This window comes from Fusarium poae, chromosome 2 (genome assembly GCF_019609905.1).
Source record: "Fusarium poae strain DAOMC 252244 chromosome 2, whole genome shotgun sequence".
Taxonomy (NCBI): domain Eukaryota; kingdom Fungi; phylum Ascomycota; class Sordariomycetes; order Hypocreales; family Nectriaceae; genus Fusarium; species Fusarium poae.
The window spans coordinates 6,031,163-6,054,824 of NC_058400.1; the positions used below are offsets into that span (position 1 = coordinate 6,031,163).

General features: G+C 47.2%; 8 protein-coding genes and 2 non-coding genes across 10 annotated transcripts; 5 read left to right on the top strand and 5 right to left on the bottom strand.

Annotated features, from left to right (window-relative positions):
* Positions 1 to 60: 60 nt before the first annotated feature.
* On the bottom strand, positions 61 to 1,467 carry CHI1_1 (Chitinase 1; the record flags this gene model as incomplete). Its single annotated transcript, XM_044850492.1, has 4 exons — positions 61 to 1,043; positions 1,096 to 1,145; positions 1,195 to 1,293; positions 1,346 to 1,467. 4 exons carry the CDS (start codon positions 1,465 to 1,467, stop codon positions 61 to 63), a joined length of 1,254 nt encoding a protein of 417 aa, XP_044709204.1.
* Positions 1,468 to 3,560: 2,093 nt separating this feature from the next.
* Positions 3,561 to 4,832, bottom strand: FPOAC1_005989 (uncharacterized protein; the record flags this gene model as incomplete). Its single annotated transcript, XM_044850493.1, has 1 exon — positions 3,561 to 4,832. One exon carries the CDS (start codon positions 4,830 to 4,832, stop codon positions 3,561 to 3,563), a length of 1,272 nt encoding a protein of 423 aa, XP_044709205.1.
* A 1,799-nt stretch (positions 4,833 to 6,631) lies between these two features.
* Positions 6,632 to 8,202, top strand: FPOAC1_005990 (uncharacterized protein; the record flags this gene model as incomplete). Its single annotated transcript, XM_044850494.1, has 2 exons — positions 6,632 to 7,589; positions 7,634 to 8,202. The coding sequence occupies 2 exons, from the start codon at positions 6,632 to 6,634 to the stop codon at positions 8,200 to 8,202; spliced, it is 1,527 nt and encodes a 508-aa protein (XP_044709206.1).
* Positions 8,203 to 8,497: 295 nt separating this feature from the next.
* Positions 8,498 to 8,604, top strand: FPOAC1_005991. Its single transcript has one exon. It is a non-coding gene; the product is annotated as a tRNA-Trp (tRNA).
* Positions 8,605 to 8,745: 141 nt separating this feature from the next.
* Positions 8,746 to 10,605, bottom strand: FPOAC1_005992 (uncharacterized protein; the record flags this gene model as incomplete). Its single annotated transcript, XM_044850495.1, has 1 exon — positions 8,746 to 10,605. The coding sequence occupies one exon, from the start codon at positions 10,603 to 10,605 to the stop codon at positions 8,746 to 8,748; it is 1,860 nt and encodes a 619-aa protein (XP_044709207.1).
* Positions 10,606 to 10,946: 341 nt separating this feature from the next.
* On the top strand, positions 10,947 to 13,150 carry FPOAC1_005993 (uncharacterized protein; the record flags this gene model as incomplete). Its single annotated transcript, XM_044850496.1, has 6 exons — positions 10,947 to 11,123; positions 11,208 to 11,288; positions 11,463 to 11,537; positions 11,589 to 11,688; positions 12,171 to 12,441; positions 12,496 to 13,150. The coding sequence occupies 6 exons, from the start codon at positions 10,947 to 10,949 to the stop codon at positions 13,148 to 13,150; spliced, it is 1,359 nt and encodes a 452-aa protein (XP_044709208.1).
* A 484-nt stretch (positions 13,151 to 13,634) lies between these two features.
* FPOAC1_005994 (uncharacterized protein) lies at positions 13,635 to 15,253 on the bottom strand (the record flags this gene model as incomplete). The annotated part of the gene is made up of 3 exons (XM_044850497.1): positions 13,635 to 13,703; positions 13,763 to 15,043; positions 15,122 to 15,253. 3 exons carry the CDS (start codon positions 15,251 to 15,253, stop codon positions 13,635 to 13,637), a joined length of 1,482 nt encoding a protein of 493 aa, XP_044709209.1.
* A 3,918-nt stretch (positions 15,254 to 19,171) lies between these two features.
* On the top strand, positions 19,172 to 19,270 carry FPOAC1_005995. The gene has a single exon. It is a non-coding gene; the product is annotated as a tRNA-Ala (tRNA).
* Positions 19,271 to 20,033: 763 nt separating this feature from the next.
* On the top strand, positions 20,034 to 21,206 carry FPOAC1_005996 (uncharacterized protein; the record flags this gene model as incomplete). Its single annotated transcript, XM_044850498.1, has 1 exon — positions 20,034 to 21,206. One exon carries the CDS (start codon positions 20,034 to 20,036, stop codon positions 21,204 to 21,206), a length of 1,173 nt encoding a protein of 390 aa, XP_044709210.1.
* A 1,612-nt stretch (positions 21,207 to 22,818) lies between these two features.
* On the bottom strand, positions 22,819 to 23,159 carry FPOAC1_005997 (uncharacterized protein; the record flags this gene model as incomplete). The annotated part of the gene is made up of 2 exons (XM_044850499.1): positions 22,819 to 22,995; positions 23,049 to 23,159. 2 exons carry the CDS (start codon positions 23,157 to 23,159, stop codon positions 22,819 to 22,821), a joined length of 288 nt encoding a protein of 95 aa, XP_044709211.1.
* Positions 23,160 to 23,662: the final 503 nt, after the last annotated feature.

The window sequence follows — 23,662 nt, forward strand, 5'->3', positions numbered from 1 at the left end:
AGTATAGTAAAACATCAAAAAGCCATTCCTCCTGCGTGCATCTTACCATGGAAAGTTCCCCTAGTTGAGTCCCTTGGCGATGTTTGCATATCGAGAGTTGGGGTACGTGAGGCAGTTGCTGCTGCTGTCTAGCGACCCAAGCTTCTTGGAGCTGGTGCCAAGGAGAGAATCAGCTCCTGTCTTATCCGCGGACGCTTCCCAAAACATGCTTCCTCCGAGAGACTTGTTCTTCACATAGAGAACCTTATTCTCAACCATACCGGGCGTATCAAATGAGATGAGCTCCTTTGTGGCGGCATCGTAGCTGTACGAGGCTTGGGCATCGCGGTCATAAACAAGGCTGGCTCCAGGTTTAGGGAGGGCCTTGTAGTCCCATATACCGTTCTCCCAGCTGCCGGATCCGACGCCGGAATATCCTTGGCCGAGACCTCCAGTGTTCTGGAACGCGCGGCCGTAAATGGGCATACCAAGAACCATCTTTGCAGAAGGTACACCCCCACCAACATAAGCGCTGACAGCTTGGTCAGTATTGAAAGGTGTTGCATTGGGGATCTTGGCATTAGCATATTTGTTGGCTTGATGACCAGAGAATGCGCTCCAAGCTCCAGCATAATCGTATGCCATCAGATTGATGTGATCAAGCACGGCACCGAGCTCCTTCATCTTGAGCTTTCCATAGTTTTCAGGACCAGCAGGTGCAGCGATGGACAACTGGAAGTGATACCCGGAAGCATATTGCTTTGAGTAAGCGTCGAGCTCATTACGCACAGCCTGAAGGAGAAGGACCATGTTGTTGGCCTCAGTATCGTTTGCGGGATACTCCCAGTCGACGTCGATACCGTCAAAGCCCCAATCCTTCATAAGAGTAACGGCACTCTGGGCGAAAGTAGCTCTGGTGGCGGCGGTACTGGCAGCTGCTGGAAAGTTGGTTGACCATGTCCAGCCACCAATAGAGAGCATGACTTTCAGTTTACGGTTGGCCTTCTTAAGAAGGAAGAGTTGTTTGACGCATCCATAGGCATTTGTACCGGGATCTTCCCAGGCTAAATAACGCTTATGAGTACTGAATGATGCAGGTTGAACAGAAGGACTTACAATCACCAGTGTAGTGTTTTTCGAGGTCAGCATACGAGTCGCCAGTATAACTAAAAAGTATGAGTAGACACACCACACCACGTGAAGGCTGCTACTTACACTGTTCCGTCAGCTCTCACATTCAGGAAAGCATAAAGCACGTGAGTGAGCTGAGACGCAGGCAGGTTCATGGGCTGGTAGTTTCGTCCGTAGATTCCCCTGGGTATTGTCAGCGGTGAGGGTCCGTGGAATGAGTTTAAATGTAACCCACCAGTTGACAAAGTACACTGCATTCACATAGCCAGTAGCTTGCTCAGAAACGTCATCCTCGCTATTGAGTTCTGTAAAGACAAGGTCGGGAACCTTGGAAGGGATATCTTCACGAGCAACCATTGTGAATGTGTTGATGATCAAAGATGATAAAAAATTGTAAATGTTGTACATTGGATGTAAGTAGCTGATTGTGTTTGCTGTGACTATTGGATCTACCGTCGACTTGAACCTTCATTTTATACATGGAAAAACAGTCGAACAATCTTTTTCGAGCATTGATCGTGATGGCAGACTCATCACACTGTCGAGTCATCGGCCGTTCTCAACAGGGTTTGCGACAACGATGCAAGTTTCGATTTGAGAAATGGTCATTGTTGTGGTCAGTATCACCGCTCAAGTGACTGTCATGGAATGCGACAAAAGAAGATCAAGATAAAGATTAGCTTCAAAGGTCAACACTCTAAAAAGAGAAAAGTCCAACCGGACGCTGTGTGCTTGTAACGTTGCAGAATTGTTTCATTTCCGACGCGGATCACGGCTAGTATCCACAACAGGACGATAGCGCTCGGACAAAACAACAAGGCTAGTCCTATATAGCATCGATATCTGATATAATAAAAACCCGGTGATCTTGCCACTTGATGTATATCGTCGCATCGATTTTCCTCTTGCATGCGAAAACAAGTCTGGTGGAAGTTGAGATAGTGTAGAGTTGCATCCAGATAAATGTGTAGATAAGGTAAGGTAAATCATTTGATACGCAATCTCAATGATCAACCTTAAAGCATACCTTTGGGTAGAGTTGGGAGTGTTGACATGATCGTTGCAGAGTAAGGTCGTATTTGAAGGGGCGTGACAGCGGCACCCGATAGCTAGCTGTGTATGTTAGATAGCAAATGGCTGTATGGAGTCGGGAATCTGTTAAAGATATCGTTTGACCTTCTATATACTTCTGATACGCCAAAAACAACCGCAAATGCTGTATATCAATGTAGAGAATATTCTGATATACTCACAATCGGTTACTCGTCATTCCCCCTTGGTGTAGTACAACTACCGACGATTGCCAAGAAGCTATTGCGGAAGAAAGCTGGGACGATGATCTACATAGACATCAAGATGCTCTTGTGACCATTTAATCACTCTTGGAGGTTCGATGCTACATAAAAGGACATTAAAAGCTACTATAGTGTCTTATTTAGGAAGGTGGCTAGCCAGCGCATCAACCAACCAAGACATTTGTCCAGGTGGCGCATGTCTCACCTGGAGAGTCTGAGAGTAAGGAGTGCAACGCCGAAGCTTAAAGATCCAAGAATAATGACTGTAGGATCTAAGCGAAAAGTGTGACAAGTTGACTCACTGATTTTATCCTTAATGCTTCTGATAGCCAGGTTCTCTGATAACTTAAATCCATTTTGAGTTAACCAACGCGGGTTGCAGTATTATTTATTAGTGACAACAAATATGTAGACCAGACGAAACCCATCGACGGTCATTCGGCGATGTATCCGAGCCGTGTTGGATACACAGAGAAATTTCATTTTTACGCAAGCGAAATACAAGCATGGAGGCCAACGACACATGAAGATCACTGTCACTTATCTGACTGTTCTTGTGTAGGGTTACCAAGCACAAAACTCAAGCTCCTCTAGAGCTGCTTCATCAGCGACCTTGTGGCTATGGTTTGTGTTTGTGGAGATGAAAGAACCAAGGTGATCTGAGTCCTACTGCCACGAGTAAGAACACAGCAGGATAGTAGTCTTTGATGAGTCATCGCAAATACTGTATAATGGCTAGATACATATCCTCAAAGGCAGGTCAGAATGGCCCGAATCCGCTTCCCTAATATTGCAGTCTTTGAGATCGTGGACGTTTTGGAATCCCATATGGCCCTAGTACTTGCAAAGATCAGTAAAATTGGGTAGGTATTTGGAAACCCGACAGATTGACGGCTAATAATACCTGTATCTTACTCGTGTACCCGCATTTCAAATGACAGAGCTGCCATCCTGATATACGACTGTGTCTATGCGTAGAGGCGGTAATAGTATACTCCTTGTCTAGTAGTTATTGGAGCCAGAATGAGAAATAACAAATCAGAATATTCAATTACTAAAGAAATATGAAGAAGTTTGCCATCTAAGATGAACAACATCGCAAAGATATCAACACAGTCAGGTTCAGGCCACTGTCGGATCTCATGAGAGTGGCGTCTAGTTAGAGAAAATAACCTGTGAAAGTCGATGACCGGCCACAGGAGCGAGTGTTCCAACGGAAACATGCGGCCAGCTAAGACCATTGAAGTCCAAAAAGACAGTCTGCGAATACTGAATCTGAGTGTACTCAATATCAACAGTCTTGGCAGTCGGGACATTTATGTCGACCACGAACTTGGGAACAGCATCTCTGGGACCTAGGGAGGCTGGAGAGACAACCTTCTTTTTATCGACCTTGGTGTCCACCACAGGTAGATCAATTTTGGTACGGATCTTAGAGAGCCAGTACTGGGCTGTCACCTTGATAGCATTTGCATTGGCGCTTCTGGCCTGTACAGTGGCAGTGTTTGCACCACCATCAGCACCGATGAGAAAGCCGATGTTGCTAGTTCCTCCGCCAAGATCAGGATTCTCGGGAGTAGAAGACACGGCAAATGCGGTACTTTCGACGATTGTCTTTCCCTTGTTGGCGTTACGTAGCACGGTGTTGGGATCATTTAGAATATCCTGTGTAATCGTGCCAGCCTCGATGAAAGTCGTCAGATCTTGCGGGAGACGATGGCTATTCTTATCGGTAGCATTCTGGCTCCTGAAACCCACGGTCGTGGTAGTTCCGACGATGAGAGGTGTTATGTTGACTGATGGGATGTCTGGTGTGCTCTTTGTTGTGACTGGGGGTTGGAAAGATTGCACATTGATGGAGGTTCCATGGGGAATTGACGCCATGCGTGAGAGTGAAGCTGGAAGGACAGGCATCTCCTGGCTAGCAGGCACATGCATCCACAGGCCAGGCTCAAAATGAATGACAGGCTGCCTTTTCGGTGGTGCCACAATCTCAGTGATATCAGTGATCGTCTGAGTGTATGGAACGCCGTTCAGCATCAGGTCAGCCTGTGTGTCCAACCCGCGATTGGGTACATCAGTAAGCCCCTTACTGAACGCCATGGCTTCACTTGTGAGGTTGAGTTGCAGGATGTTGTCAGTTGGATCTTCGGTAGGGGGTAGATTGGGAAGAGGGGTAGGAGTTGCGGTGCCGTTGGGTCTGAAGATAGTGTTGAAACCGAAACCACTGTAGGTGCCATGGAAGTGCGATAAGATACCCAACTGTGACAGAGCGGCATCGCCACCAGTGGTTTCAACGCTGGGGAAACCATTGATCTGTACGAGATCATTATTGTCCTCTGGCTGAACAGGATCAAGCACAGTAGGACCGAACTTGAAGTCATCACCCAGATTCATGGGGACGACGGGGGCGGCTGGGAGCGTCATGATGAAAGGATGATTTTCAGTAGTTTTGATGAGAGAAGGCTTAACTAAAAGTGGCATTTCCCATGCAGATAATGCCAGATGCTTCTTGTTATATATAATCAGTATAACTATCAGGATCGAAATCCGAGGCTTGATTAATCACCATGTCTTACCTCCGTCTCTCAACGGCGTCAAAGCCAATAACCTTGCTCATGATCATGCTGACCGACCACTAACAGAACAACTACAGTAACACGAGTCCATTCCAACAGCGAAACGTAGAGTTTCTTAACAAAGTTCCGATCACATGTATCTCGCCCTCCTAAGTTCTTATTATTGCTGACCCTTCATTCCAGTATTCAGGATAACAATCCGGGCCGAACCTAGACCATCCAATCCGATAGTGACAAAGCTAGCGATTAGCTCTCACTAACATGGAGAAAGTCCAAAGTGGCTTCCACAATAGGAATTGTGAATTTCGTATCGAGTAACGCTGATCTGGCGGCTTGGTCTAGACCGGTAGTTACGGCAGCACTAACCCGCAACGAATGCAAGTGAAGTTCAGCAAAGTCAAGTTGAACTCTGTGGCTGAAGCCAACAGGTACTTAGTTTTGAGAGCAATACGGGGTTTCTAGTGGCCTGGACGTTGAAATGTTGTCAGCTTTGAACCATGTTTGCTCTCCCTTGCAGGCTTGCAATCAGCCTCCAGAAACGGCACATTCTTGCCGGTCAGCCGCACCGTTTCCAAAGGCCGCTGATTGTACTGGATTACGTGTCCCTAAAGTAGAATTGGACTGTTTCAAAGCTCATCGGGACTGCTAACTTTGTTATGTCGTACATCTTGGGGCGAGGCTAAGATTTACCCGCTATCCCTATACATAGAAAATAGAGAGAAAGGACCTCTGTGACCCTCTTAGCGGGTTGTGACTCAGCGCCTACTGGGGCCTGTACTGACTGTGTCATGTCAAACCTCACAGACTGCACGTGGAGGGCTCCAATGTCATTTCTCTCGTCATACGTTATCCATCTTGCGTTTATACAGTTTCTGAAATTCTCCCATGCTCTTCAGCCGCAGTGAGTTACTTGAGCCTTCAATGAAGCCAATGCTGCGGGCATATCAGTCACACGCCAAGATGGCGATCACAATCCCACTTTCATCATCATGGCACCAATAGGAATATACTGACTCAGCCTCAGACAGATAGATTGATCCCACGGTTTGCGTTTTGATACCGGATATGGATAGTCTTACGGCATGTCTAAACCCCGCAAACAGTCTGGAATTGGTCATTCAAAGTACGGATACGGCTGCTCGAAGCTTGTCCAAAACGAGGCGGGGGCGGGGTTGAAAGTACAGCAGTTGAAACATGCTGATGGTGGTGAGAAATAGTGGCTGGCTGAAAGAAATTGCTGACGGTTCGGTTTGCGCTACGGTGGAAATATTGGTCAATCCGAATAACAACCCTCACATGTAGAATGTCGGGTTCCAGCCGCATTCTCGCATGGCCTCGCTCTAGGATGTTGTATTTCCTTCTGAACTGTCGTATCATTGGTGAAGCTAACCCTCACTAGATGAATGGATTGCCGACTTCTGCATCCATAGTTGCAACTACCAGGACAGCCACAATGCGTGTCTCAATGCTCTAGGAATGTCGGGTCTCTGTCATGTAGGACAACACACTTCACATTTCCGTTCGTGGTTCCGTCAGCTCACGCACAGGTTTTCTCTTGGTGGAGATCGAAGTATAAAGAGCAGTCGAGATAATCCACACAAGTTCTAAGTACCATCTCTCATTCTATAAACGTAACACTAAAACATCATGTTCAAAATCCAAGACTTCACCGGGATGCAATACTCCCGCGATGGCCCAGTCATTGGAAAACACGACTACGAATACTTCAATCAGCAATATGCCTCGTCATCCCACCAGGTAGACCATGACATGAACCCAGCCCTCATCGTACAGCCAAAGGAAGACACAGACACGTACAAGGACATGATGGTTATTGACGCCAGTGGCATTCCCGATGATAGAGCGTTGGTGTACATCGGTGTGAGTAACAGATTGCAAGATTTCAATGCCTACCTCCGACACAACGATTTGTTCGTCCCACATGGGCAATGTGCCTATGTGTGTACTGGTGGACATGGCCAGACTGGAGGCTATGGTCAACTCGGACGCAGCTTCGGTCTCTTCGGTGATCATATTGTCAGCATCCGCATGGTTGATAACAATGGCTCCATCCAAGAAGTCACCAAGAAGAGTGATTCTGAGCTATTTTACGCTATACTAGGAGGAAGTCCTGGTAACTTTGGTATCATCACCCATTACACCATTGAGGTGTACCGCGGTGCAAGCTACATGGGCACTGTCGCTGGACCCAACAACTTCAAGGGTCCTCACGGTTTGAAAGGCTTATGGCTCTACGAGCCCAAGGTCCTTTCACGTCTTCTTGGTACCATTGCCAAGATGTCCGACGATGGCACAGCACCTCGTGGCTATGATCTCTGTTGCAGTGTTCTCAGCACAGAGTTCCCCATCACCATGCTGTTCCCTTCGATGCAAGATGATACCATCTGGCAAAAGGTCCAGAACAAGATCAAGAACGCCCTCAGTCAAGAGGTGCTCAACCTTCTCAATGGTAGCTTTCCGGCTGTCATTGTTCTCTATGCTCAATGGTGCCCTACTAGCAAGAGTGACAAGTATGACGCCAGCGTGGACAAGTGGTTTCAGCAGTTCCGTGACTTCCAGAAGGACTGGAAAAACCACACTCTTCGTATTGAGGAATTTGACGAGAGCATGTCCAGTATGACTGGAAAGTGGATCTTCCCTATGTCAAGCGGACATACGCCACCAAGTCACAGACACTTCAGAAGGATGGATGGGTCGATGCCACTGTCAAACGGTTGGATCTTATCTTTAATCCCCAGCAGAAACTCGGAGACGACAAGTCGGATAAGGAAGGAGAAGTCTACGATCACTGCAAGCTCTCCGTCCAGATCCAATGTTTCGGAGGTCAAAACTCCCGTTTCTTCGCCAACAAAGACAATGGCACATCGTACAGCTGGAGAGACTCGACCGTCGTGCAGACCCTCGACTGTTTCCACGACCCCGGTGATCAGTACAGACAATATGCGATCAACTGGCAGGCTAAGAATGACTCCATCATGATCGGACCCAATAGTCCCTTCAGTAAGAAGGACAGACGTGTGCTTTGGGGCTCATGGGGTGATTGGGATATGAGCAAGCCTGAGATCTGGCAGGCGTACTATGAGGATGCGGAGAAGTACAAGAGGTTGGGCAAGACGCGAGCGAGGGCTGACCCTGATGGAACGTTTACTGCGAACCCTTTTGCAGTCGCAGCGGTGAATGATGGAGCCAAATTGTAAGATTCGTATTAGTTTATCTCTAAAGCCAGCATGAGCTTCTATACTATTCTAACTAATTTCTCTTTGTCACTTTTCCATTGATGCATACAAACATCATGAGAGAAGTCTGGAAACTGTGCTTCCATGTGTGACTTCAATCTACATTAACTATAACGAGCAATTTTTATAGAAGCTGTATTTGCTTTCCCTTTAAAACCTTGCATTCATAGCAGAGCAATGTATGGTCGCTGCATTGAGTTTTCTTCGCTGTTGTAGCGTATATATATTTTAACTAAAATACCTTATCTTAATTAATGGGGCGCTGGCGCAACGGTAGCGCGTCAGATTCCAGCAAAGTTTCAAGGTCCGCCTTGAATCGCCGGTGATTCCTGAAGGTTATCCGTTCGAATCGGGTGTGCCTCATATTTTTGAAAATTTTGACAATATTCACAATGATTCCTTGTCAATTGCACAATCCTTTTTTTATTGCGTTGTTCTACAACTGCATGTCTACCTAGGCCTGTGTACCAATTAATTTCACTCTTTCCCCAGCGCTGTCCACTACTACGTCTTTTTCTTTGGCTTTGTCTTGTCCACAATGTCTACCCACTTCATATCAATTCCCTTCTTGTTTAAAATGTCATTAGTGAGAACCTTGCGTTGATCGCCTTGAACAACAACCTCCATTAACCCAGGCTTCGCACCAGCGACCTGGCCGACGCTTGCTGATCCCGCACACTTTTTCTGAAGTTCGGGTGCCAGGACTTGAGGGTCGATAGAGAAAGGTTCGAGGTTGGAAATTTTGGTCACAACCTTTGTGCCGGTTCGCTTTTCCATGGTGATGAGGATGCGAGGCGGCGATCCAGCCTTGGGCTTTTGATCAGACGACGGGCGCCCCTGCGAGATAATATGGAATGGTTGGCATAAGTGAACGTCTTCGAGGACTCGCTTTTGGAGGGCGCTTCGCGTAATTCGTCCTGCCGCGAGCCAGCTGCGATCGTCGTCGGTCGGTCGGTTGCCCAAAATGTCGTTGGCAATAAAAGGATCCAGCTTGACGCTGGAATTACCTTGACCTCCCAGCTCTGGGTGGTTATCGATGTACGACTTTAGAGCTGCTGAAATCTCTTGCGCGCTGTAGAAGTCGGTCTTTGATGGGAGGAGGGTCGGTACGAGCTTGGAGGATGGGCGATAGACAAACTGGATATTGATCTTCTGCCCAGCAGATGCGCTGCTGTTCGATGACTGACCCGCATCCTCGATGGCAGAACCAGCTTCGGCAGCCGGGGCTTTGGGCGTCGGCAGTCGATAGGGTCGGAAACCATTGATCTGGGCATCATCAAAGTCAATGTCAAGAATGACCGTCTCACCTCCATTTCTGTCTTTTGCCAGAACGATCTTCTGCTTGTGTAGTTCCTTGATGAACTTTTTCGCATTCTTCCAGGATGTCTTCTTGATGTTGTAATGGCGGCTTTGAGATCGGAGGTTAGGCTGAATCATGCTGGCAATGATGAAAGATGGCTGCAGTGGAAAGTTCAAACCGTAGTAAGGTGGGCTACCGGACTGTTTCGCTTTGTAGGCGGCATAGAGAAAGGCTTGGTGAAATGCGTTGTCCACCTCTCGTGTCGTTGGTTCTCGTTCTTCGTCTGCACTATCTGCCGTGGCGTGCGATTCCTCGGGTTGAGTGCTAGGTGATGGCTCTGCTGGTTGGGTTTCATCTTCAAGTGATACCTTGGCAATTTGCGATGCGAGCTCTGCACCCAGACCAGTCCAACCTTGCAGGCCTGGAGGTGGATCAATACCTCCACTGCCGAGAGACTTCCAGTTCCAACATTCGTCACCAGCCCAGTGGAGGGCCTTGACAGCGGCGCCTTTCTGTCCCCGTAGGTCGTCGGGGAGAGTCTGCACGTCGATTTGACAGGTTCCAACCCAAATAGGCACGGTGTCATTCTGGAGACCTGCGACGGCCACTACAGCGCCCGTGGTGGCTCGCTTGTCCCAGTTGGAGCCTCTAGCCTTGACCAAACCAGGAACCATTAGATCGGCACCTTGCTTAAGCTTCTCTTCAACGACAAAGTCAGGCGTGTGAAGAAGCGGGACGAGATTAGGGTTGCGCCACAGGGTGTAAACAGTCGGTATCAAGCGGGGGTTCTTTCCAGTTTGGAACCAGAGAACGCGTTCATCTTGATCTGGGTGGGCTCCGATGTAGACAGTTCCCTGCTCTGTTGATGTGATAAAGCGAGCAGATGATGTTGAATCGGGCAGTAATGAGTTGCGCACTGATGAGAGTGTGCTTGACGCTGAAGCATCGTCAGATTGCTCTGGGAGAGGAACTTGGTAATCGCGGATAATTTGATCAGCGAGTTTTCGTCGATCTGACGAGCGCAAAGGCGCAAGATTTCTGATCTCGGGCTTGCGCTTGAACATGATTGAGTGATTGGACGAGATGAGGCAGGGGATGTGATAATGACAGCTCTGGTGAAGTGTGGAGGAGATTTATTTTCTGGTGGTCAACAGTGGCTTGGTCTAGTATTCGTGGAGTCAATCTATGCTGAGTCATCATTTCGTCATGTTCAGTCACCCCGCGTTAGGCAGTAGTAGAGTCTGTCTTTGTGAGAGCGCCAGTGACTCATAGAGCTCATTTGTTGTCATACAAGCTAGAAATACGATGGATGACTCAACTGTAACAAGTAAAGTTGCTTCCCAATAGATAACGTTTGTCAGATTGGATTGACCACCATCAACCATTCGAGTGAAAGCCTCCGAAAATGCCTTGGTCCATCCTCAAAGATGCACTCATTGCAGTTGGCATTCTCAAGTCTGACAACGAGCCAACGCCTCTCACGAGTTTGTTCAGCAATCTCCCGAGCTATCATCGAATTTTAATCGCTGGTCTCCACGACACCGGAAAGTCAACTCTCCTCCAAAAGCATCTCGCACCCAATGTAGAGCATATAAAGACTTTTACCATCTGCATTGGTTGCCATTTCCATGTTTACAGATGTGGCAACGTTACTTTTCATGTCAAGGACATCGGTTTAAGCCGGTCTATTGGATTCCACAAGATGGAAATGGCATTCTTCAACCGAGCAGACGGAGTCGTTTGGGTAGTCGATGCGAATGATTGTGATGCATACCCAGAATCGAGAGAGGAATTAATAGGCAAAGTCAACCACAAAGATGGTATGACGGTGGATGCTCCCCTCCTCATATTAGCCAACAAGCAAGATCCAAAAGCATGTCTATCATCTCCGAGTATTCCAATTCTGCTAACAAATTTATAGGACGCTGAAGCTGTACAAAAAATGGAAAGTTTCTTCTTTGATCAAGAGTCACTTGCACTCGACACTCGACAACGGGTGAGTCTTTCGAAAATCAGCATTTCTGTTAGTTAACTGATATCAACAAAGGCAGTTTTCGGCACCAACATACTCACGGGAGATGGTTTGCCGGAAGCTTTTAAATGGCTCAGCGAAATGATTGCAAGTCAAACCAAGGACGATACGGAGAGTATGGGAAGGGTCAAAGTTTCGATCGAAGATGAAATCATCGAAACACTGAAAAATGGAACCAGTCGGAAGTCTGTCCAAGACATTAGCCAGTGACCTGACTTGCCAGCCATGAAATCGAAATACCCTATCGTCGGCGTTTTCTAACAGGTCAGCAATTGTCCAGCAGTGCACTCTCTTTAGACCTACTATGATACTGTTTAATGATTGCCCCAGCCCCCTATTTCCCCTGTCCCTTCTGTCATTTATTATCACCTGTTCACATCCCTCACTATACTCATCCACGCATATTTCGCCCTTGCCAAAGTTGATTTGGATCATTGAGCCTTCAACAAACGTTCGACCGGCAACTGTCTTTTCCAACAACAAAAGCCGATTTGTGACTGATTCCACACCAACTCATCAACGTTCTTACGAAATTATCACCATTAGTCGTTACCACCATGAGACCCTTCTACCTGGCTTGGGTGTTGTGTACAACAGTCGCCTATTCAAAGTTTTTCGACGAGATTCAGAAGGATATCAGGTATTGGTTGATCGTCGACTGGCCGAGAGCTCATGAGTGGAAACCGGCATGGGGATCTCCATCGCTAGAAAAGCTGGAAATGGAACAAAATGGCACGCTGAAGGGTCCCAAGGTGTATATTCCCAACCCAGGCTTCGAGCTAAATATGGGAAAGCCTTGGAAGATAGTCGGGAAAGGCGTCGAGGTGGTGAGAAACGTCTCTCTTTCTCGCAAAGGAAAAAACTCACTGTAAGTGCAAAAGTGACAAGAGCCCACACATGAATCTTGCTGACACAAGTGTAGCCTTTTCACACTCAAGGATGGAATTGAACCACCCGAGGTCTACTCTGTACATCTCAAAAGCCTCAAAGCTCATCAGGTCTATTATGTCACATTCCATTACCGCGTTGTCGACCTCAAATACGTTCCAGAAAATGACCCTTGTTTCATTGGCATTACGTTGGGAGACATGGTTATGATATATCCCATATTCGCCAAAAGGGCCCAAAGTGCGCACCAACTGCTTTACGAACAACGGCGCTATAAACGCGTGACAGTCCCCATGTACTCTTGGGTAGGTGTTTCTCCTCTCTCTATCACGGTATTCTGTGGCCTAGACTTTGGCAATGGGGCTTTGGCCAAGGTGTCAATCGATGACATACGTCTCGAGAAGGGCGAGGGGAGAGTTTCGGACTGGGCATTTGATCTGCCCAGGCCAGAATATCGATATTACTGGCGCGATACGTATGTTGCCAACTTCGAAAATGAAGATGCCAGGTGGTACGTAACTAGCCACTTTGGAGGTATCCCTGTCAACTGCAGACAGATGGATTTGGATGGGTGGGATTGCCTTGTTGCGGGTGGCGACTATCGACGTCAAGATCTTTGGGATGAGGGCGTCCGTGACTATTGGCCAATTGAAGACCAGCCATCACGCGGGGTCTCGGAGATGGGCTAAACTACTGCTTGCTTCTTATCGTTGCAGATTTAGTGTAAGAAAGAGTAGGATTCAGATCAGGGTTATCTGTTCCATGTATCCAGATGCATGGTATGGTTGAATGAAGTCAAGATTTAAAAGAGTTTTTGTGTTTTTATTGTGACTTCAGAGCCATTTCCTAAGTTTAAGATTGTTTATCATCCACTGCTAAGTCTCCAGCACTCGTGCTCACGGATACCTCCTCGCTTGTTTGTAACCCACCACCTCTGATAACCATTTGGTCTTTCTTTCAACTATCCCCATGTGAAGCATCTTCTAATCTATGCTGCTTTCTATTCCGAGCATACACCACTTTTCTGACAAAGGAAAAATATTGCAAACATTAAGATAAATGTGATGTGGGGGTGGTATGTTGTGCTGCACCGTTGTTCACAACATGCCATGATCGCTCGCTTGACGAAATAATAAGAAACCTCTCCAATGCATCGTGATATATATTATCCCATTATCGCACACCAGCTTGCACCAGCCGGCTTTCGGCTGCAGGGTTGTTGAGAAACTTGGGTACAGAATCCTGGTCACAAGGTTAGTCCGAGAACATTGTAATACATTATTATGGTTCAGAAAACTCACGGTAGCCATTAGCTTAAAGACCGCGTCATGGGCGGTCTCGAGCAAAGATATCACCTCCTTCAAGGTGTCGGCCACTGTCGCGTCAAGGGCTTGTGCCTGTGTCATGCGCTGCATTAGGCTTGATCGGATCTTGTGGTTCACGTTGACTTCTCGTGGTGAACCAGGGGCGAGGAAGGTGTTGAAGATGACGTGGGCTGCTGATAGGAGTTCGTTCATTTCTGCTTCCTTGTTGTCGTTCTCCAGCATAGCCTTGGCATCACGGATGATGACGTCGACTTGCTCGTAAAAGGCAAGACCTTCCTCACAGTATGTCTCGCGGAGGTTCTCGCGGAACAGTAGACGTAGTGTGGGATCAAGCAGGATCTTCTCAAGCTTGTGTCGGTTGCTCTCATTGACACCACCCTTGGCTGATGAAGAGTCAGTCTTGCCTTGTGATGAGCCTCGACTTGATGAGCTGGTTTCGACGAGGTCCTGGCCACGCTCAGAGAGTTGGTAGATAGCAGCAGGTGTGGGCTGGAAAAGCTTGCAGGCGGCGAACTGGTTCATGTACGCCATGTCGGCATTTACTGACTCGATGAGGTTGTAGTGGACAAAGTGAGTTGCCATGTTGACAGCTTCTCGTAGATCGACACAAGTTGTCTTGTCTCGTAGCCACTCGGCTACCGATGAGCCAGTAAATGTATCATGGTATGTGCGACCGTTTATCTTTCGTTCTGGCTGCATTCTGATGCCTACAGCGCCTTCCGAGAGATGTCCCTTCTTTCCCCGACCATCAACGCCAATCATTCGACAGAAAACAACTTCAGTCGTGGCCCGATCGACGTGGCAAGTATCGGTCTTGGTATCACGCTCCAGGTACAATAGCGGTCCAGTGATGAGACAATGTAGTTCGCCCATCTGCTCCTGGTAAAGACCATTGGATTGGCAGAACCAGTCAAAGATGGTGATGCCCTTTGATGTTGGTCGCCACACTCCTCCCAATTTAAATAACTGATCAGGCTTTCCATCTCCGGCCTCGATGTAGCGGGCATCGACGAATTGCTGGCACAGGTTTCGGGCTGTGGTCTGATTCATAGAAAAGGTTGTGGTGGAAGTGGATACGACGGTACCCAATGGGTTGTTGGGATCGGGCATTCGATTGGACTGGGTTAGTTTGAGATTGCCGAGGTTGTGAATAGCATCTTCTGCTAGGAACGTGTGCTCGATCTTGATGAAGCGGACACGGTGAGGGACGAGAGGTAATAAACTGGCGAGAAGGGCTGAGAACAAGTCCTGGAGGTCCTGTGAAGTGTCAGCGAGATCGGTCGAGATGAGTAGAATTCGGCCGGCTATAACCCGGACAGGGGATTGATTACCAACCTTGGACTGCGGTCGGTCGTCATTGTTGGCGCAAAGCAAGCGTGACGACGATTGTGTGATGGTTCCTTTCGACATGTTGGATTTGTGCATAGAAGCCCGCCTATCCAATGAAAAATCGGTTGTATCGAGCATTACTTTCGAATTAAGGAAAAGAATGCAGATTGCCACACAGCACAGCACAGCACAGCACAGTCAAGTTAGTCAGTAGACACAGCCCAAGTCTGAGGTGCGGAGCCGGGAGATAATATAGATGGGAAAGGGGCCATACATTACTCGTGCGAATGTCCTTCGCTACCTCTTTGAGATGGTTAATAAAGCGGAGAACCACATGGCAAGCCGCACAACCACGCGACTGACTAGACTAGATCTTGATGAAGATTAGGTCGGCGATATCCACGTGTTGCGACATGGTAAATTGGCCGGGAAGATGTCACGATACTACGCCCTTGTCCATTGATCCGTCTGCACTGACAAATGGCATTGATAATGTAGGGGAGGGAACCTGGTACTGGCTCTGCCCTGATGGTTCAGCCCATGTTGTGCATAACATTTGCTTATTCCCTCCCACCGGGAACCATTGCAAACCGGCTTCCCCTTTCTATGACCTCTCTGACCCCATTAAAGCAACAAGGTTTGCGTCTAGGTCGTCTCTAGTTTAGCATCATTATCCTGGAGCCTCGGCCTATGAATCGCAGCCAATTACCGTTTTGCTGCCGCCTAAAACCAAGGCCCTTGTCCTTGAAAAATCTCGAGCATAGTGGCAAATGTTTTCCAGAAGCAAAGTTGTGCATCCAAAAGTCTGGGCTTGATCGGGTCTGCCCGAGAGAAGCAAACACATGCTCTTGGCTTACCTACATACATACAGAATAACCGAATGTTTTGTCTGATGCTATCGAACAGAACCTGAAAAGAAGCTGGACATGGATGGCTTTGTCGACGGACTGCAGATCAACATGTTGTCAACTTCCGCTCATCCACTTTTCATCTCTGCAATTTACCACATGCGGTTCCGCTGACGGAGGAACTCAACGAAGCCGAAATCCTACGGGTTAGCGTTGTGTGGCGCTAATTAGGAGCCGCCAGCTGAGACACTACCTGTATTAGTACCTACCTACCTACCTACAGAGGATTACTCTGCCATGGGAACTTCTTCCTATCATTATCCACACGGAGTAAAGAATTTCAACCTGACTCAGCCAAAGAAAAACAAAACGTGTGGCTTGAGGCTCAAAGCTGCGCTACATCACGCTGGAATAAGATAACGCAAATTAAATCACAGGGTTTCCACTCCATGTTTATTCGTCAATCTGCCTATCCAACTGTCTTTACTCGCGGAGATCACCGAGATCTTCCCTTGGCCCGACTTGTAGATTATCATGCATGCTTGCGTTCCATGCTGTGTTTTGGATTACCGAGGTGCAACATTGCCCGTCGAAGTGTTGAGTTTTTTGTGTTTCACTTGTCATGTATCATAAGTCATCTCTTTTCCGAACCCCAGCCACTCTGTTTGTTCCCTGAGATTTTACCAAGCCCACTACAATAAACACTTGGCTAGTTTCAACCACTATTATGCATCGCTCTAGGCCGTGCCATCTCTGCTTCACTTACCTTTGTTCTCCTCTCCTCCAACACTAACTTTTAGTCTCAATTGATCAAATTTTATTTGCCTGGACGTGACGATCCTCCGCTGCCTGCCCCAGATATTCACCAACTGGACCGCGTTGGCGCCAGTGACCCTGGGATAAGGGTTTCCGGTGCAGGGATTAACAGTTTTGCACCGGTCGCAGGCTAAAAACGCCCGTCGTCTACTAAAATAGCAGGACTTGAGATATGCTTGACAAAGGCCCGACGTCACTCTCGCGTGGGAGATGAGATGCTGATTCCGTTACCAAATGTTCGTTTTTGATCTGTGCTCGGGCTGAAATGAAGCCAATATTTTGAACACGAGAATCATCCCACGTGGAACCCTTGGAAATGCATTTTAGCTTCACGATGATCTATCAATTGAATTAGCCCTACAGGCGATCTGACCAGAATACCGTTGGTGCTGTTCAGCAACTACATTCAACTCGATACCAGATCCAAAGTTGCATAAATTCTCTTGCTATTGTTCTCTACGATGTATCCGTACATAGTTACTTGTTGGGAAAATTGCGAAATTTCTGATTTCTAGTTGTTCTCCACAAGGAAAGCAATCTCGCGTCCTGTGGGTCTATCAGGTCGTAGACATGTTACAAGGGCTTCACTATCGCGTTTCCAAGAGTCAGTACTAGAAACAAATACCGAAGTCTTCAACAGATTATCGTGTAACGCAACGCTTCGTATCCGTCTCTAAAAACAAAAGAAAAAAGTAGGCTATCAATGCAGAAGAAAACCGGCAACGAATCTAGTGGTGCCCCAACCGGCTACTCGTAACTGACTCGTAAACTCTTCGAGCCCCATGTTCCGCTCTTCCGAAACCTCTAGACTCAGCCATTCTCTCTTAGTTCTGATTTCCCACGTGGCCGACACGTTTTCGTGCTCGAGGCCATGACTGAGGGCTGTACTAAAAGGACCCATTCTGTGTATGTTTAGTCCCCTTTTGTGGGCTTCATCTGCTGGTTGACTGGGGGTTGCTGGACTGGGACATTCTATTGTGTACCATGCTTCCCCTCCAGGGGTTAACCCTTGCTGAGAAGCAAAAACGGTTATGCGAGCTTGTTAGAGCTACGTAATTACCTCGGTAAACGTAGTTCGATGCCGAGTGTTGTGTATCACCACAGATGCAATTCTCATTAATATTGTAGATAGGTAAGTAATAACAGAGAAGGAATACTATATAGGATTGGCACGATATCCCAACACCGCCCAAGAGGTACTGATCGAGTTTGCGGTCGAGCCTGTGGCCCCATAATCGCTGACTCGGTTCGTTCTGAAATTCAAGCCATATCGCAAATCCCCTCCAGTCGATCGGGGCTCCATCACTATTTCTCTGGGTCAGTAAATGGCCAATCCAAGCAAGGTTGTTATCCTCTAACAAGATAGTTTCATGGACTAGTTTGTAAGACACGTAGCAGCTAGGTGGAATTGCAGTTATAGCCCGCTATCTAGTAAAACTATATCACAGAGACCACGCGTGTGGATGTGCCAGCGGCTGGATATCCAACTACCGAGAACTCAAACCTGAGTCGAGGGGCGGCTGCTCCGCGGGGAGACTTGAACGATGATCGTCTAAGTCCAGAGTAAAAATTAGTCTTTAGGTTATTCCATAGGCCACAGGAGCTATGTGAGTAGCATCTTAGGACGACCAGAGACTACAATTGTGCACCAATCTCGCTGTAGATGAGACATCGTGCTCAGCTACACTAGTTACATAGAGCAGTAGTCATGATCATCAGCATCTTATAAGATACTTACCAGACAAATGGGTACGTTGGGAACTGACAGAACGGTTGACAAATGGGTTCTGTTGATGACTAGGGTTACATACCTTGATCTTTCGCGAATTATTAGTGTTCACAGATTGTTTTGCGTGAAAAACATGCGTAGGGCAATTCCTCGTAGAAGAATGATCCATCGTGAAGGGATCAATTGGTCAGTGGGTGTACAAAACAAGGGAGATTACTTACCCTATGGCCCAACAACAGCTCCCGAATACAGCATCGAGAATAACAATCAGTTATCCTTATACATGGGATTGATAAAAATATTTTGGAAGTATTCTTAGGTATGTATTTATCGTATTTTGCAACAATTAACAAGATATTCAGGGGGCGTTGTGTATTTACTGTCCATGTGTTTGCAAATCTATCTTGTTCTTAATAAAGGATAACGCGTGATGCCTATATACGTCAGACCTATTAAATCGAGGATTAACTTCTGAATTAAGTATGATAAACATTAAACTAACGACAAGAGATATCGTTTTAGATATACGGATTGTCTTTACGTATATGAATCTTTTGAGATTGATCTTGTGATCGATACAGTTATTTGTTCAGATCGAGTTGAGCACCCTCGAATATAGTCATTAGTAAGTGCTCCAAGTTCCATCCAATTATAACTCGCTGCGGGCGAATGGTTTAGTGGTATAATACTCCCTTAGCATGATTCCTCCCTTGGGATCGTCGTCATTGGGAGTGGTCCAGGGTTCGATTCCCTGTTCGTCCAAATTAGGTGGTTTAATTCCACTGTTATCCGCTCTTTTTGCTTCGCGCCTCTACTTGACAAACCAGAACTGAAAAACCGATACCGGCAGTTACCGGCATTCCAAGTGAATGTATTATTGCCAGGGGGCAACATCACATGGCAGAGATGGTAAACCACTATTTTTTAACGTTTATTCTGGTCAAGACAGTGACAAGACGCCTGTGATTGGCGCGCATGCTTCTTTCTCCAATTGCAATAACAAAAGACAGTGGTTGGCCAATTGCAACAGTCAATTCAAGTGAGAGACTTTCACTTGCATGAGTCCAAGACATTTGCATACTTTGAGCTACGTCACAATCAGGAAAGAGATCTTCTACCAGCTCATCAAGGCCTGACCTCCATACGGGGAAACTCTCTCCGGCGACCCAATCAAGAACATATGTCATGTCCTCTATTTCCCCCCGCGCAAGGCCTTTACGCGGGGACCCCGCAAACAAAGCAAGGGTTCAGGGGTGAAAGTACAAGCAACGGGCCTGGTTTCCTGAAAGGGAGAGGTCACGACACCATGAAAACTTCTGCCGCACCATTCATATGCCGACGCTACAATTAAGCATCTATAAGGACGTCGGTAGATATTCCGAACTGGTCCAACGGCATCACGAGTTGGCTTCTTGAACAATAGTACCGAGGCTAAAATAATAAATATAGTTACTATAAAAGACGCAAAGATCGTCAGCTTCAGCTTAGGTTTAATTGTGCCTCTTATCTGCATCTCGTAGCAATCATGCGTTTCCAATCCCTTGTCTGGGGAGGACTTTTGAGTCTCTCTACCGTTCTGGCTGCTCCCACCGCCAACTCTGACGTCCAGGAACCCTATTCTCAAGTCAAGCGTGCCGTTCCTACTTCAACCTTTTCCAACAACGTCATCTTCTCTCCTCCCTCTAATGCCGGATGGACTGACCCCCGTGTGCTCTACGCTCGCGCCATCCAGCTCTCCGATGGCTCTCTTCTTTCCACCTGGGAGAACTACTCGCCCGAGCCACCTCTGGTTTACTTTCCCATCTACCGATCCACTGATGGTGGTGTGAAATGGACCCAGATCGGAAAGGTCCAAGACACTGTCAATAACTGGGGATTGCGATACCAGCCTGATCTCTATGAGCTACCTCGAGCTATTGGAAAGTGGCCCAAGGGTACTATCCTGGCCACTGGAAACAGTATCCCTACCGACTTGAGCAAAACCAAGATCGATGTTTATGCTAGCACCGATGGCGGAAAGACGTGGACTTTCACTAGCTCCATTGCTTCTGGAGGAGAAGCTCGACCCAACAATGGCTTGACTCCTGTTTGGGAGCCTCACATGATGGTTTACAAAGAGAAGCTTGTGTGTTACTACGCCGACCAGCGTGACCCCAAGCATGGCCAGAAACTCTCTCACCAAACCACCACGGACCTCGTCAGCTGGTCTGCTCTTGTTAATGACGTTGCTGATAGCAACTACAACGCCCGCCCTGGTATGCCTGGAGTCACCCTTTTGCCCAATGGTCAGTACATCTTTGTCTACGAGACCTGCGGCACCGACGGCTGCCGTGTCCACTACCGTCTGAGCGCCGATCCTCTTAACTTCGCCGCTGCTAAGGATATTGCTCTCGTTTCCAACAAGGGCACTCGTCCTGTCAGCTCACCTACCGTTGTGTGGAGTTCTGTCGGTGGTACCAATGGAAGCATTATTGTTAGCGCTGGAAGCCAGAGCCAAATCTTTGTCAACAAGAACCTGGGTGCTGAGAATTCTTGGGTTGAGTTCGCTACACCCCAACCCAACGCGTACACTCGAGGTCTTATGACTTTCAAGGAGAATGATAACTTCCTCCTTATCATTGGAGGTGGATGGCTGCCTCCAAGCTCTACTAACCAAGTCAGCTTGAGTGTCATTGACCTGAAGAAAACTGGATTGTAGGTCTTGTAGATAGAATAATCAAACTACCAATAATTGGCATTACTTCTTACCTTTGAGTGGAAACTAGGAACCAAGTTGACGAACAGATGATATGATCACTAGTTCCATGATACCGTAGCTCTCTCAAATAGGACGGACTGTAGGCTCTTTTGCCTTGGTGTATATAAGATACAGATATTGGATGAAATACAGTGTTTTAGTAAGCCCTCAACTGCATTCTATACTTATGAAGATGTCAATCTAGCTTGCAATACAATAAAGAAGAGAAGACAACCGTAGTCGCTTTCCAGCAGCTTTAGTCTGTATACATATATTGAGCATACTCGTGTACGGTACCTAAAACATTCCTTGCCTGGCAGACCCCCTAAGTCTAGCAAAAGCATGGATAATACCATTTTATATCGATGTTACCATCCAAATAGTCGCCCCGAGTACGGGGAGTGACTCACAGTTTTCAACAATCTTAAGCTTGTTAAAGTATATAAGCCTTAATTACCACTGGGATGATTATCCTTCTGCTTTAACAAGGCTTTCGTCAGTTGCGTGAAAGACTCCACGGGGTCATAGTGCGTTCGCCAACGCATAGAATAAACAATTCAATCAAATGAATGTCTTGTTTGCCTTCTTCGTCTTATGATGAAGGGACCGTCTTTGTGATCTGACAACTAAACACAAGAAGAGCATATCTCAGACGTGGCTACCCGAAGATTGAATATATCGCTTGATTTACAATTGACTGCCAAGCATGATATAGCTGCAATCTCGATGTTCCCAACGCTCTTACAATGGCAGGGTATGTCGGCGAGATTTGTACAACCGACGATAGAGGCTGCTGATGTGAGACATGGGATCTCGTCTAGCGTTAGCATGAGTCTAGTTTTCAGTTTTGCAAGTCTACTCACGCCGCAAGATGGGATGGAAGAAAGCTGGGTACAGTCAGGGGGGCTGGTTACTGTCGCCGCCAATGTCTTATTGACGACAGTGACGGACGGCACGAAGAATGATCTCGCCCTCATTCTGATAGATGTTTGATTGCATAGATGATTTGAAAGGAGGCTCAGAACTACTTCGGATTAAACCACGAAGGAAAAGGGTCGCGGTATTTATAAGAATTAGATTCACCACTGTCAAATCTATCTTTTAAGGAATCAGATACCGTATGGTGCATAGATATTAACCCTGTGGTACATTCCACTTTTCAATACTATGCGTAATTCTTTATCTTAACGAAGCACAGAGTCGGTGTCTCTGTCGGCTAAACCAGACTATGTACCACTTCTATATAGAGATCCATACTATTGTAGCACGATCTACAACGGTCCGATCGGAGTCTCGATTGTCTGACGCATGTTGATGACATGGTCTAGGGAAGTGCCGTCTACGGGTACATGTCATCTCAAAAAACGAATTGGCCGTCCTCACTCGTGTCATAATTTGGAGAAAGCCTTTACATACGGCTACATCACTATGCAACTACGGCACACATGGTCATTCATTGTCTCAGGAGCTTACGACAGAAAGGTGCCCCGTCAAGGTAGAACATGTTTACGAAACTAAGATAGCTTGCATTCAGATATATAATACCATTTATATACCAGATGACATGTCAATTCTAAGCACAAGCGGTGCAGACAGCAGCGGCGGCAGCTTGCACGGATAGCGCAAGTGGAATGCCGCAGTTGCCGACGACACATCCAAGAGCCGAAGCCTGAATCACTTCAGAGCTAGCACACTGGCAGGCAATGTCGCTACACCCGGCAGCAGAAGCAGCAGAGGTGATACATGGAGCCTTCACAAGTCCATTAGTACATGATATACTTGAGTACCAGTTGTGTCACTTACACCGCAGGTGGGAATCGCTGACGTCTCAGGGCAGTCAGTTGGCGCGGCCTGTGGCATGGCGAAGGCATTGCCGAGGAAAGCAGCGATGATGAATGAGGTAGTGAATTGCATATTGAGTGATGAGCTGGAATGATAAGATGGTTTATGTTGAAGTGCTGAATGGTTTTTGTTCACTTTCAACGGGCCACGCCGTGTTATTTATAGGCGAATGCTAGCCCTCACTACGATCTCCCGCCCCCTCTGTTTTCCCAGCTTGGTGCATGTGAATAGCAACTTGCCCATATCTACCCAGCGCTTAATGAAGCTTCAATGATGCCTCAGAAGATCTTTGCCGTTGCATGTCCTGTATTTCAGCCACTCGAGACGGATGATGTTTCCTCATATGGCATGACGACTTGTAGATCGTCTCACAATTAGGGTCGAGTCCAGAATCAGCGACCGGCCGGCGACGGGAACCCCGATAGGCCGAGGCTTGTAACTTCGTATCACTTTGAAAAGCATCACACGTGAAGTTGTTATTGAAAGCATGTCATAAGTATATCAATCGAAAGCAGGGTTCCCCACAAACATTTCCTGGGGTAGCGGAAGGTGGTAGTGTGCTGTTACATTAGAGG